The 13,699-nt window shown below is 42.3% G+C and overlaps 2 protein-coding genes across 2 annotated transcripts; one reads left to right on the plus strand and one right to left on the minus strand.

Annotated features, from left to right (window-relative positions):
• The first annotated feature begins 832 nt into the window (after positions 1-832).
• On the plus strand, positions 833-2,454 carry LOC101482682 (transcription factor HES-1-B). The gene is made up of 4 exons (XM_004570516.2): positions 833-1,169; positions 1,260-1,355; positions 1,451-1,538; positions 1,746-2,454. Exons 1-4 carry the CDS (start codon positions 1,062-1,064, stop codon positions 2,195-2,197), a joined length of 744 nt encoding a protein of 247 aa, XP_004570573.1. The 5' UTR covers positions 833-1,061; the 3' UTR covers positions 2,198-2,454.
• A 9,024-nt stretch (positions 2,455-11,478) lies between these two features.
• Positions 11,479-13,447, minus strand: LOC101482396 (carboxypeptidase N subunit 2). Its single transcript, XM_004570515.4, has one exon. It carries the CDS (start codon positions 13,320-13,322, stop codon positions 11,763-11,765), a length of 1,560 nt encoding a protein of 519 aa, XP_004570572.1. The 5' UTR covers positions 13,323-13,447; the 3' UTR covers positions 11,479-11,762.
• Positions 13,448-13,699: the final 252 nt, after the last annotated feature.

Consider the following 13,699-nt stretch of genomic DNA (forward strand, 5'->3'; position numbering starts at 1 on the left):
GGGCCTTACGGTTAACACCCCTGATCTAGACACATTTTAAAGTAACTAATTTAAATACAAGACGGGAAAACGTAACCTCCTCTCCAATATTTGTTTTAAATGTCAATAATAATGGACACAATCAACGCTCACCTTCCAAACGAAAAGGTGTAGAGCAAAGACAGTTTAGGCTCAGGAGAAAAGTGCTGACTGATCGCAAATAAATGAAATTAATGATTGCTCTTTTTTTTTTATAGTTAAACGCACAGACAAACGCCAAGTAAAGAAACATCTTTGAAACCTTTTCTTTTAAAAAAAATATGAAGAGAATAATTAACAGGAAGAAAAGTAAGAGACGCTTGACACAGGAGAGGTCTTATATTAATCTTAAAATTATTATTATTAGATTAGTCTAAAGCAAAAAACAAACAAACACTGAATTAATTCGAGGAGAAACGAAATTAAGACAATCAAACTGAAATTTAATGACTACATATTTTAGCTGTAAGTTTTTATCCAGCACAAGAGAGACACAAACAAAGCGGAAAAGCAGCTTTAATTTATGTTTTACAGTCTCGTTTAAAAACAGATAAAACAGCGTGCTGTTTGTTTTACCCCGAGAGCACATCAGTGGCGTCTTTAGTGGAGCGGGACGCCTCATTTGCAGCAGGAGAACTGGTGCTCAGACATTTCTCTCCTCACTCACGCTGCCTTTGTAAAACACTCTTTCAGCATCCTGACAGGTAGCCAATGAGAGCGTCCTGTCGCACGAGCCCGCCGCCTCCCCGCCGCCGTGTCCCGCGCGCTCATTGGACAGACGGCTGAAACCCAGGGAACCCGCACACGAGCCGCTCGCGTGCAGGCCCCAGCTGTATAAAAGAAACCCGAGGAGCCCGTAACAGGAGCGGTCTGGATGTCAGCTTGGCGAGTGGACAGAAGTCGCTTTTGAGCGGTGGTGTTGTCATCGACGAGGATCTCCGAGGTCTGCCAGGAGAAGGCGGGACACACTGAACTGGACTTTTTACTGCTGGGTATTCGCAGACCGCTTCTGCTGGTTTTCTTTTACTGATACTGAACTGAAGATGCCAGCCGGTACTTTAGAGAGAGCATCTCCGTCCGCTGTGGCTGCCACCCCTACAAGTGGCGACTCCACGCCCGAGAAACCCCGGGCTTTGACAGAGAGCAGAAAGGTCGGTTAAATGAGCTCTTTACACCGGTGTTTAATTGTTTGATATTTCTACGAAAAACTGTCTAAACTGCGTTCCCCCCCCTCTTCCAAGTCTTCCAAACCAATCATGGAAAAGCGGAGACGCGCGCGCATCAATGAGAGCCTGGGTCAGCTGAAGACCCTCATCCTGGACGCACTCAAGAAAGACGTAAGGAGACGCACAGGCTAACAATCCAGTTAGATGTAAACATCTGTGAATTAAAAAAGCAAATTTAAAATTTTCAATATTTTTTTTCTATTTAGAGCTCCAGACACTCTAAACTGGAGAAGGCTGACATCCTTGAGATGACTGTGAAGCACCTCAGGAACCTGCAGCGACTTCAGATGACTGGTATGTAACTGCCATTTCTGGATGTTTACTGGAGAGCACTGAGTCTTGGAGGAGTAACTTTAGATGGCACACATGGCCCATCTTTCTCCAAGATTTATTGCCCAACCCGCATGTATGTTTGCCCTGTAGTATTCATTTCACATGCATCTCTCCATCTATCTATTTATCTGTCTGTCTGTATTTATGCATTTTTCTTTTCTTTTCCAGCTGCTGCAAACACAGACCCCTTCGTTCTGGGTAAATACAGAGCCGGATTCAGTGAGTGTGTAGGAGAAGTCACCCGTTTCCTGTCCACGTGCGAAGGGGTGAACACAGAGGTGAGGACTCGCCTCCTCAGCCACCTGGCAGCCTGCGTGGCCCAAATCAATACTCTGAACTTCTATGGACCTCACCTCGGTGCGGTTGGACTCGGACAGACCGGCACACAGATTCCAGTCGCTTCAGTCCCACAGATACCCTGCAAAAGCAATTCGCTCATGCACGCTCCCCCAGAATCGATGAAACTCTATGGAGGCTTCCAAGTGGTGCCCACGCCCGATGGACAGTTTGCGTTTCTCGTGCCCAGTGCAGCCCTCGGACCTCTGACCGCACAGAATGGTCACCACGTGTCACCTGTTGCACCGGCTGTCACCTCAGACTCTGTGTGGAGGCCGTGGTAGGAAGGAGTAGATTTTGAGGAGAAGAGTACTTTCACACTGTAAATCCTATTTTTGTATATTTTGTACATTTTGTTATTACACTGAGGAAACTTTAGACACAGTTATGTTTTTTTATATGGACTATAAAAGTTATTCTGGGCCTCTTTTCTTACTGTGGGGTTTCTATTTTTGATACTGCACAGTTTATTTTGCCTCTGGGCTGAGAAGCCCCCGAAAAGCACTGTATTTTCTGAAATAAATAAAATGGTTTTATGTTTACAGCAATACTTGCAGGATTGGTGACTTTTTCTTTTTCTCCAAAAAAATACTTTTACATTACCCATCACACTTGAATGGCTTATGATATCAGTGTTACTGCATTCCCCTAGTTTAGGGTCCAGTTCAGTCTATGTTGCTTACAGAAAATGCTGTTAATTGCTATACTTATAACTATAAATCATCTCAAAGCAGTCCTCTAAAAATAGACCCCCTCCTGTGTGTCGTGTTATCACTTGTCATCCCTTCTGCAGTTAGGAGAAATCTGTTTTCTGCTGGAACTAAATACCTCTCTAAGAAGGTGTGGAACCTGAGAGGCTGTGTTGAATCTAAAAGGCGTGCTGCCAGCCCAGAGAGGAGGGCGTGTTGGCTTCTGCAGACACGCGCAGCCCTGCTTGTGCTGCTGCCAGATGGGAAATCATGTTAAAATAAACTGGAAGACCAGTCATGATAAGATCCCGGTATTACTCAAGGATTAAATGCGGATTAAATTTCGAAAAATTTGATGCTGTTATTTAAACTTTTTGACAAAGCAGGCTGTAAATGTGTCTGAAACAATTTGATGATGTGAGTACGATGATGTAAAACACCCTCTCTGCAGCAGCCCTGCAGAGACGCTCCAACCCCTGTGGTGGACAGTTGAAGGCCTGACTGTCCCAGCGTGTGTCCTGAGCGTGGTGCTCGCACAGCGGGCTGCAAGCAGAGCGTGACCAGAGGTCACAGGTGCCCCTCATTCACACTCCCAACACAACGCAGCTCCATCAGCATGTTGCCTTAAATCTGGCAACCCATCAACTGACCTGGGAGCCTGTCACCAAAAGACGGGGCCTCTCTTTGACAGCGTCACACAGTGGCACCTCTGAAGGCAAACACTCACACCATCCATAGTCATTTGACGGCTTCTGATTTCAAATCCATGGAATTTAAAGGGATTTGATCCTAACAGAGAAGCATTTAGATTAACTAAATTTAAGGAACTGAATTTAAATCTGAATTTCTTACTAAATGAACCAAATTAACACGTCTGCCACCCTGTCAAAAACATTAAACTCAACTTGTGCAAACGACTCAGTCGTGTTAAGTTCACGTCTCTGTTTTGGCAGAGCTGCAAGAAGATCGACGCTAAGGAGGACTAAAAGACAAAAATAGAGCTGCCCCCTCCTATCAGAGCATCCTTTGAGAACACCCTCGGAAAGACAAAAACAAAGACGGGCCCCTCGGTGGCTCAATGGCTCCTCTCTTTGTGACCCTCTCCATCTTCATAAAGGGCCTTTCCCCTTGTTTATCCAGGAAGAGGTTTTATGGCTGGGAGCGGGGGAGGACCATGCTGTCACTTTCACCGTGCTAAAGAAGGCTTATTGTTGGCTGTTCCCAAAGGTCCTGGTTTTAAAGGCTTTCTGACAACTCTTCAGGCAAAGCTGTGCCATTCAGATAAGACGAGCTCTGAGGTGCTGACAGGTTATCGCTGTGTATATGAGACAGACTCTGTGAAGGGGCTTTGGACAGAGCGGCTTCAATAGATCATGACTCCTGCTGGTGTCTGTGCCTTCATCTCATGTCTCGTCTTATTGTTGCTTATCTGCCGCCCCCCTCCCGAATCAAAACCCCACGTTGTTGCAGTTTCTCCAAAACGCCGTAAAGCATAGACTGGTAAACATGAAGACGGGTAGACCCTGCCCCTATTACTTAGCTCCATGATTGATGGCCTCCCCTCAAAATCAGAGTGGCAAAAGTGACAGGTTCCCTGCTTCTCACAACCGTCTCCCTCTGACACACACCGGAAACCTCCAGCGCCTCCACCTCTGTGGGTGAATCGCCTTACTATTGTTCTTAAGGTTGTTATGGTGTTGATGGGGGTCGAAGTAGTCACCAGTGGTTCACATCAAGGCTAATGAATAGATTATGCGCTCAATATCAATGGTGAATGAACAATACTCTTTGTCGCCACGCTCCAATTCATCACTTTTTGATTTAGCTGGTTGTTTTTGAAAATCTTAACAACCCAGAGGGGGGGAATTTAGGAAGAACGTCATGCAATAATAGTCCTTTAAAGTCAAATATCAGCTACATCAGATCAAAAGCAACAAAAACCCGACAGAACAAGCTTATAAAAGCCCACCATAAGTCACATGTTTTTAATTTTGTCTATCTCTCTAATGTAACAAGAGCCTTTAATAAGAGTAACTTTCAGTTTACCCCCGAAGTTTGTGCTATTACACAGGAGTTTGCTGTTTCACCATGAGTTTGAGCAGAGCCAGAAATACAAATGCAACGTTGAAAAACAAGGACTTTATAGCAAATGGGTATACTGTTAGATTTAGCATATAATGAGCCACGCTGTTAGAGAGAACTCTCAGTAATCCAAGTGCCAAAGAGACCTGAAACAAAATACATGAGCGATGAATTCCACAGCCAGATATCATAGCCAGCACCAAAAAATGAAGCTCTTAAAGTGGAGGATGTGGTGCTAGAATGGTGTAAGAAACAGTTGTAAAAGTGATTGCAAAGTGTCTAAATTTGAAGGTATTAGGCAGAAATGTAATAAAGGTGAAATTCTGCTCGGCCCCGTAGTTACTGCGAGTCTTCAGTGAGACCGTCGTTTATGAGACTTTATTTGGTCACCTGAAGGCCTCAGGTTCCCCCCTGTGATGTGATCCCATCTGTCGTGAGGTTATTAACAGCAGCCTGTCCTCAGGTGTTGTTCCTAAAATTTTTAAGGATGCAAACAGTGCAACCACTAATAAAAAAAAAAACAACCTTGCCTTGATCCTACCCTGTTATCTAACTTTAGGTCTATTTCCAAGCTTCCTTTTCTTTAAAAAATTATGGAGAAAATTGTTCACAGTGTATTTGTGGCATTTTTAGTGAAACATGATGTTCTTGACGGTTTTCAATCTGGTTTTAAGTCTCTTCATAGCACGGGCAGCATGGTGGCACAGTGGTAAGCACTGTTGCCTCACAGAAAGAAGGTCCACCATCACGCCAGGGTTTTTCTGTGTGGAGTTTGCATCTCCCAGTGTTTGCGTGGGTTCTCTCCGGGTACACTGGCTTCCTCCCACAGTCCAAAAACATGCATTTAGTGGGGTTAGGTTAATTGGTAATTCAAAAATTTTCACAGGTGTGAACGTAAAATGGTTGTCTGTTTCTATGTGTTAGCCCTGCAACAGACTGGCGACCTGTCCAGAGTGTACCGCACGTCTCGCCCAGAGACAGCTGGGATAGGCGCCAGCCTCCCCGTGACCCTGACAAGGATAAGTGGAAGAGAATGGACGGATGGATGGATGGATGATGGATGATCCATGGAATCTGCACTGCTGGTGGTTTTTACTGACATCCTCCTGGCTACAGATGCAGGGGACTATCTGATGCTAGTTCTTCTAGACTTAACTGTCACTTCTGACACAGCGAATCTTAATATTTTAATGTCTTGTTTAGAGCTCAGGGTAGGCATTTGTGGCACTGTTCTGGAGTGGTTCCAATCCTTCCTTTCCAAGAGAACCTTAGACTACGTGATTTCAGATGTTCCTCTGCTCCTTTGTCTTGTGGGGTTCCGCAGGGCTCGATACTTGGGCCTCTGCTATTTTGTATATCTGCTGCCTCTTGCTTCTAATTTTAGCAAGTACAAAATTGCTCTCCATTGTTATGCAGATGATACTCAGGTTTATGTTCCCTAAAACAGAAGGATGCCTACTCCATGGAAACTTTAGCTGAGTGCCTTGAGGAATTAAAAACCTAAATGGTGCTAAACGTCCTAAATTTTGATCAAAAGAAGGCAGAGGTTATTGTGTTTGGGCCTAGCATCACTGGTGAGGCTTGTTCTGTCGACATAGGCCCAGTGGCTCAGTATGTAAAGCTTATTGTCAGAAGCATGATTTTTAGGATGGACAAGAATTTTAGATTGGACAGTCAAATCAGCGCATTGGTAAAATCTAGCTTCTTTCAGCTGAGACAGCTGGCTAAAATAAAAAAAACATTCTATCAAAAGATCATTTTGAAACAGTAATCCATGCCGTCATTATAACTCACTTGGATTACTGTAACTCTATATGTTGATTTTAGCCAGTCTTCCTTGTCTTGTCTGCAGATGGTGCAAGTACTCTTGGATGTGGAGGACACAGAGGAGCTGCTCAGAGGAGAAAGGGCTTTTGCTGTAGCGGCTCCCAAATCTTGTATCGTGCTGATGCTCTTATTTTGTGTAGTAATTTTAATTCAAATTATTTTTATATTTATTTACTTTTACTTATTTAAACTTTATTTAAGTTGTATTTCAGTGCTTTGTCCAGCACTTTGGTCAGTGGTTGCTGTTTTTAAAACGCTTTCTAAAAAAAGTTGGCTTGGTTTGGCAACAGCCTCAGGCCTCGATCTACTTATTCCATCTGCCATCCTAGTCCAAGGGACACTGTTGAACAACTGACGACAATAAGTGTCCTTAGTGGGTAGGTACGTACATCTGATTGTTTTCTCTGTTGTTTGGTGTTCACTTCTAATAAAAACATCTTTGAAAGGGTTTAAATGCAGTTACTAATTACATTGCATGATGCAGCATGACTGATTTATAGGTGGTTAAAAATGATAACTGCATTACATTTTCTTAACGCTTTTAGGATTCTCTTTCTCCTGTCACTCCCAACCAGTCCTGACAGATGCCTGTTCATCCCTGAACCTTGTCCTGCAGAAGGCTTCTTCCTGTTAAAATTGAATTTTTCCTTCCCACTGTCACCAGGTGCTTGCTCAAAGTGGATCCTTTGATTGTTGGGGTTTTCCCTGTATTGCTATTGGGTCTTTACCTTGTGGTCTTGAGGTGACTGCTGTTGTGATTTGGTGCTATGCAAATAAAACGGAATTGAACTGATAGGAATTGATGTGGCCTGCAACACAAGCAGTGGCCTGCAATCTGTGAAATCCACATTACATGTACAACTGCAAGTGAAAGTAGGTTTTTAATCAAAACCTGGAAACATGACTTGTCTGCATTGAATTCATAAAATAAACCAGGGAAAATAAACTGGCAATGTTTTAACAAACCCAAATGTGTGAAACACATATTGTTTTATAGGATCTTTGCTGCTGGAGGATGGAGCATAGAAGGTATTTCAGTGTCCGACCAAAAGTATAGAATGAAGTGCTGCTTGCAGGCATAATAAAACCAGCTGGGCACAAAACAAGGATAGCTATTTTTGAGGATGGGGGTCCAGAGGGCCATAGTTCCCGATTCATCCTTCATAAATGTAATGTGATGATAAGGAGCTTATAGCCTCTTGTTATCCTCCAATAGGGACTGACAAAACAAAGGGCAGTGTACCAGCATGCTAAAAGATTTCCATTCTAGTAACATCTCCCCGTCCACTTAACACCCACATCAGGTCAGCTGTTCTTAATTTGGTCAGCACCACCAATTAAGCTTCCATCCAGGGGTCTGGGTGCACTGAGGGGTAAATATTGACCCTTGTTTGTAAGCAAGGTTCACAGTTTGAGAGTGCAAAATGGCCCATTTGTGTTCGCGAGATGCTTAGGTCATCGCATTCACCCTTCTCGGCTGTGTGAGAGAGAGGACCTAATAGACACCTGCCCACATGATAGCAACTGGTGTTGGTTATCATTTCATGACAGACTAAACTCATTTAAATAAGGCTGAGAGACAAAAACCATAATCATGGTGTTTGAAGTACAAGTAAAAAAATTTTGTCCTCAACATTGAGTTCAGTGTTTCAGATCAGTTATAAAATTTTATTCAGCGACTCTGTGTGAAATTAGTTAACATTTTCCCATCAAAAAAAGTAAAGTCCCAAATTCTCGCCACAAGCACTGAGCCTCAGATGACCTCTGGTCTTTGTCCTGAGGACCCTGCCCTGCCCTCGCCACCTCCCTTCTCACTGACCAGTCTAAACTCTGTGGGAAACCATCTTCCCCAGTGCTTTGTGTTGTTTTGGACATTGTGCGCCTCACCGGATAATGTCTCCCTCCCCTCTGTTTCTCTTCTCTTCGATCTGAAGAGCTGCTGTGTGGAGTGTGGTGTCCGGTGCTAAATGCCCACTAAGCTGGATACAGAGATGAGATGTGACCATGGGTGGGGGAAAAGCAGCTTTTCATTCCTACTCATTGGGTTGCTCTCAAACACTGCTGCTGTAACTCTGCTGAGCAATTACCAGTGATGGATGCTGGCAGGTGATTTAGTGTTGATAACTACATTAACCTCTTCATTTCTTGTGGCAAAACTTAAACTCTACCAAAACTTCCCAGTATCCCAATAATAATTTTTAGGAGACCTGAATTCCAGGAAGTTTAAAAAAAAAAAAAAAAAAAAAAAGGATTTTCTTTTATAGTAGCCTAAAAATGTGATCACTTGAATGATAAACTGAGGAGATCTTTAATCTCATCTCTGTGCACAAAGCTTCAGAGTATCAGTTCATTGTTTTAGTTTTTGTAAATTGCAGTTAATTTATCCTGCTCTCATTTTTAGGCTGCTTTCAGCTGTTTTATTTCAAGCATCCAGTTTTCAGTGCTGGGTTTCGTTATGTAGACACAACTCTGACCCACTAGTTCTTCATCAAGTCTTCATCTGTTAGTTTAGCCGCTAAACTCCAACATCTAGTGTCTACCTGTTGATTGGCAACATTTTGCTTTCAAAAGGCCACATCAATACCATGAAATGAATCAGTTAGATTTGACTTGATTTACTTCACAATATAATTCCTGCATAACTCTAAGTAACCTTAATTCCAAAGGAAACAGCCTCAAAAACATTCTTCAGCAACTGCACTGCTAACTGTGACACATCCTATTAGTTTCTTTTCTATTCATTTAAATGCCAGCACGCTCACTGAACAGAGATATGCATTTAACGACTTCCATATCTCTTTCTGCTCATTAGCTGTACTTTTAACATTAAATGTTCTGTTTTCAGACTTTGAGTCAAGTGAGGATTACCTCCAGCTTAAGGACAACCCTCCAAACTCTGGAAATAAGTATGCCACCACTTGAATTGGGATGTCAGTCACCTCAAAACGAGGACCCAATTGACCCCTTGGCATTTGACCCTTATTAACCACGGGTGAAAGTGCTGTATTCAAGGTGTAGCCATCTGTGTGCCTTGTTGCGCTGGGGCTCTCCTCCTCCCTCAATCTTTATTATCCCTCCCAGTGTGCAGCAGCAGTGAGATTGATCAGAGGATGGCTGCTTGATACCGACATACTTTTGAAGAACTGCAATGAATAGTCCACCCACTCCACAGCCAAGTAAAAACCTCAATATATGTGCGTGCCAAAGGCAGTGGTGAGATGTAATGCACACTGCAGCTTAAATGGTTGGGGTCACTTTGAAATATTCCTGTTTTTAAAAGAAAGAGAAGGAAATTTTTTTTGAAAAATAAATAATAATATTAAAGAAATGCTTTAAGTGAAAATGAATAATTACTCAAATCATACATCATAAATTCAGTACATAGTTTATGTACATAGACACAAAGAGGCCTGTTTTCAGTAAGATCGCCCCTGTGATCCAGTGGTATATTGCGTAACCTAAAGCAAGTTTATCAAGTTCATCTGGTGACTGATCTTTGGCTATTCTTTGGACAGTCTGTGGGCGTTTTGTGGGTGTGATCACTGTCTCTTCTAAGAAATGAAATCCGTTCTATGTGGGAAATTTCTGAAAACAGTGTAATATTTTGTCACTTCATCTCCACTGAATAGGCTGCACTTCTCTGAGCAATCAGATCACACAGAAATGCTGTAAATAGATCAGTTGGAACACTTGTAATCATTTTTTGTTATTGCAAATGAAAATAAATTGTCTTTTTCTTTTGAATATAAAAACATTTTTCAAGACTTTTGAGCAATAGTGTAAGTATATTCATTTAGCTGCTTTGCCCTTCTGCTCCACTGCAGAAAATTACTGCACTACTTACTGCCGGCTGCTATGATCATATTCTGATGATGATATTAGGTAAACAAACCACAGTTAGCTTATGACATACACCGATCAGGCATAACATTATGAGCACTGACAGGTGAAGTGAATAACACTGATTATCTCTTCATCGTGGCAGCTGTTAGTGGGTGGGATATATTAAAGAGAAAGTGAAAATTTTGTCCTCAAAGTTTATGTGTTAGAAGCAAAAAAAATGAGCAAGTGTGAGGATTTGAGTGACAGAGTCATAGGTGCCCAAGGCTCAGTGATACACATGGGGAGCAATGGCTGTCATGTGTGGTCAGATCTACATACAAGCTAGTGTAGTCAAATTTCCCAAAAGTTCACTGTGTTAGCCCTGTGACAGCCCGGTGACCAGCTCATGGTGTAGCCTGCTGCGTGATCTGATATTTCTGGGTTGGTGTTGTTCTGACATTATCATAGCAATGTCAGTCCAGGATCAGCATTACAACTGACCATCAGTCATGTTGTCTGAGAATTGAGTTAGCATTAGCCAAAAAGTTAGCTACCGCTATTAAAAGCTATCCCTAGCAAACCAACATTGAGAAAGCTAAATTTGGCTGACAGCAAACCTAGCTTGATAATACATACCAGTATATGATATTGTATAAATTAATAAAGAACACACCTAGAATTGTTTCCATTTGTTCTAGAAGACAGTCTTATATAAACAAAGACATTCCCCCCCCTTTTTTATTCCACATTTCAAGCTGACAGACAACAATTGTTAGTTAGCTGCAAAGTCAGTCCTGGAGAAACTTATGATGATGATGATGCAGGAACAACACCGATACAGGGGTATCAGATGGCCCTCACTTCATGGTAGTTCGTATGGTGATTTTTACACCACATGCCTTTCAAGACTCTTCATACAATTTCTATCCCTGATTTAAGGATTAATACATTTTCCTGCCTTGAAAATTCAATCCAGTAATTTCATGAAGCAAATATTACGTTTTACTCAATTATTTGTTCACAGGAAACTAACCTCAAACTTGCTGAAAACAAAAACATATTCATAACTACTCTGCACTGTGTCAGTGATGACTGTTCTGTTTGAGGGGACTAGCATTGGCAGTTTACACAGAGGAGAGAAGCACTGACGTCTACTGGAGTTTTAATCACAGGAAAAGCATGTGTTAGCAGATGACTGACAGCTCACTCATTGCTTCTTTGAGCAGTGACAGGATCTTTGGAAATTGAGTTGAACTTTGAACTTTTTAAAAAAAAAGGTTCATCCACCTTTCTTATCATTCAGTCACATTTATGTATACTAGTCAGCTGGTGAGTTAGAGGTTTGTTTAGAGTATTGACTATGGCAGTCACTGAACATATAACGTGACTCTGAGTGTGAAACAATTTGCACCCAGAAAAAGTCTGAAAACTACTGAATGGGGCTCTCGATCAGTGTCTCGTTGCTACATTGTGAGGGTTCATGCTCATTTTTCACAATATGTTCCTTAATGTTGCCATCTTCCTTCTGAAACTGTACCTTCACTGTCAGTGGAGAACATATATCTACTTTACACTTTATGATCATGATGCCATTTGATGCTTGTAGGCTACAGGTGCTGAGATCTGGCATCTCATCTCTGGACAAATGACAGACCAGCTGATCCTTGTTGATGGACATGACCGCCCGTTTTTTCAAAAAGTTTGGGCTCTCACATACCACCCTGTCCAGCATCTCCATGGTTTTGCTGTTTTCCAACACCCAGTCATGCAGGTACCATATGTGGCAGTCACATTTCCAAGGGTTTCCATGCAGCCTCACGGTGTACTGCAGGATAAAATGGTCGAAAAGGTCCTCTGGGAGACTCTCCAGTTGGTTGTCAGACAGGTAGAGCTGCTGAATGAATTCCTGGCTCTTGAACAGTTTGGCATCCAAAGTGCTGAGATTGTTCTTTTGCAGGTAGATTGTCCTAATCTCAGACAGATCATTAAAGATTGTTTCGGGCAGTGAAGTGATCTGGTTTTCAGACAGGTCCAGGATCATCAGGGCTGTAACATTTCTAAAAATGTCTCCAGTAAGGTTGGAGAGCTGGTTAGAGGACAGGATGAGGTTGGTAAGTAAAGTCAGACTGCTTAGAGAGGACAGCTCAGTTAGTCTGTTGCCTTTTAGGTTCAGTTCCGACAAATTTGAGCCCTCAAATCCAAACACTTTATCGCTAAAGGTTGTAAGAAGGTTCCCACGGAGATTCAGCACCTGCAATTCAGTTAACACAGCAAAGATGCCATCATCAAGTTTTGTTATCATGTTCCCTTCCAGATGAAGCTCTGTCAGCTGAGAAACATTGTGAAATGTGTCAGATGTAAAATTGCTGAGGAGGTTGTTGTTCATTTTCAAGATCTCTAACTTTTCCAGACCACAAAAAGTTTCTTTTTTTACTCCCTCAAGCTTATTTTGGGACAAATCCAGGACACGCAGCTTTTGAAGGTTCAGGAAAAGAAACGCAGGTAGATCTGATATGACGTTGCCCTTCATTTGCAGAGTTTCTAGCTGTTTCAAGGAGTCAAACATACCAGGAAGCACCGTCTGGAACCTGTTGAAGTTGAGCAGCAGTTTAGTCAAATTTCCTTGCTTTGAAAAAGTTCCTAGAAATAAATGATCCAAGGGGTTCCCGCTGATCTCCAGTTCCTGAAGCTCAGTCAGATGTTCGAATGCCCGACAGTGAATACTTTTCAGTTGATTATCCAGGAAAATAAGCTTGGTGAGTTGAGGACTGCCCTCCAAAGTGTGAGAGAACAGGTACTGCACAGCCGTAGTCATTACAATAAAGTCCTTGACCTCCCTGGAAATATTCTTTGGTAAAGACGTCATTGTTGCATCAGCACATAGCACCTGGACCAGAGTGAAACACTGACATCGGTATGGACAAAACTCTCCGCTGCCTTTGTGGCAGAGAAGCAGCAGGAGCAGGATCAAACCCAAATTTCTGTCCATTTTTTACTGAAAAAAACAAACAAACCCAACAACAAAGAAAGAGGAAATTCAAAAAAGCTCAGACTCATGCACTGCAAACAAAAACCTCTGTGTTACAGCGATCGAGGAACACTGTGACAAGTTTCTCTGTGGGCTTGGAAGTCAGCTGACAAAAAGTGCAAACAACAACACAAGTATGGGTTAGGCAAGAAAAACCTTTGCCCGCTGGTCAGCTCTGGCCACAAAAAAAAAAGATTATCATGCAATTCAGCAAACCAGCAAAAGCAAATGTTTCTTCACGGAACAAATAAATCAGAGAGAAGTCGCACTGAGAAGATCATTCATGTGTGAAATAATGTAAGGAATCATACAATCAACTATGCTACTTCCTTCTTATT

This window comes from Maylandia zebra, linkage group LG18, assembly GCF_041146795.1.
Source record: "Maylandia zebra isolate NMK-2024a linkage group LG18, Mzebra_GT3a, whole genome shotgun sequence".
Classification (NCBI taxonomy): Eukaryota; Metazoa; Chordata; class Actinopteri; order Cichliformes; family Cichlidae; genus Maylandia; species Maylandia zebra.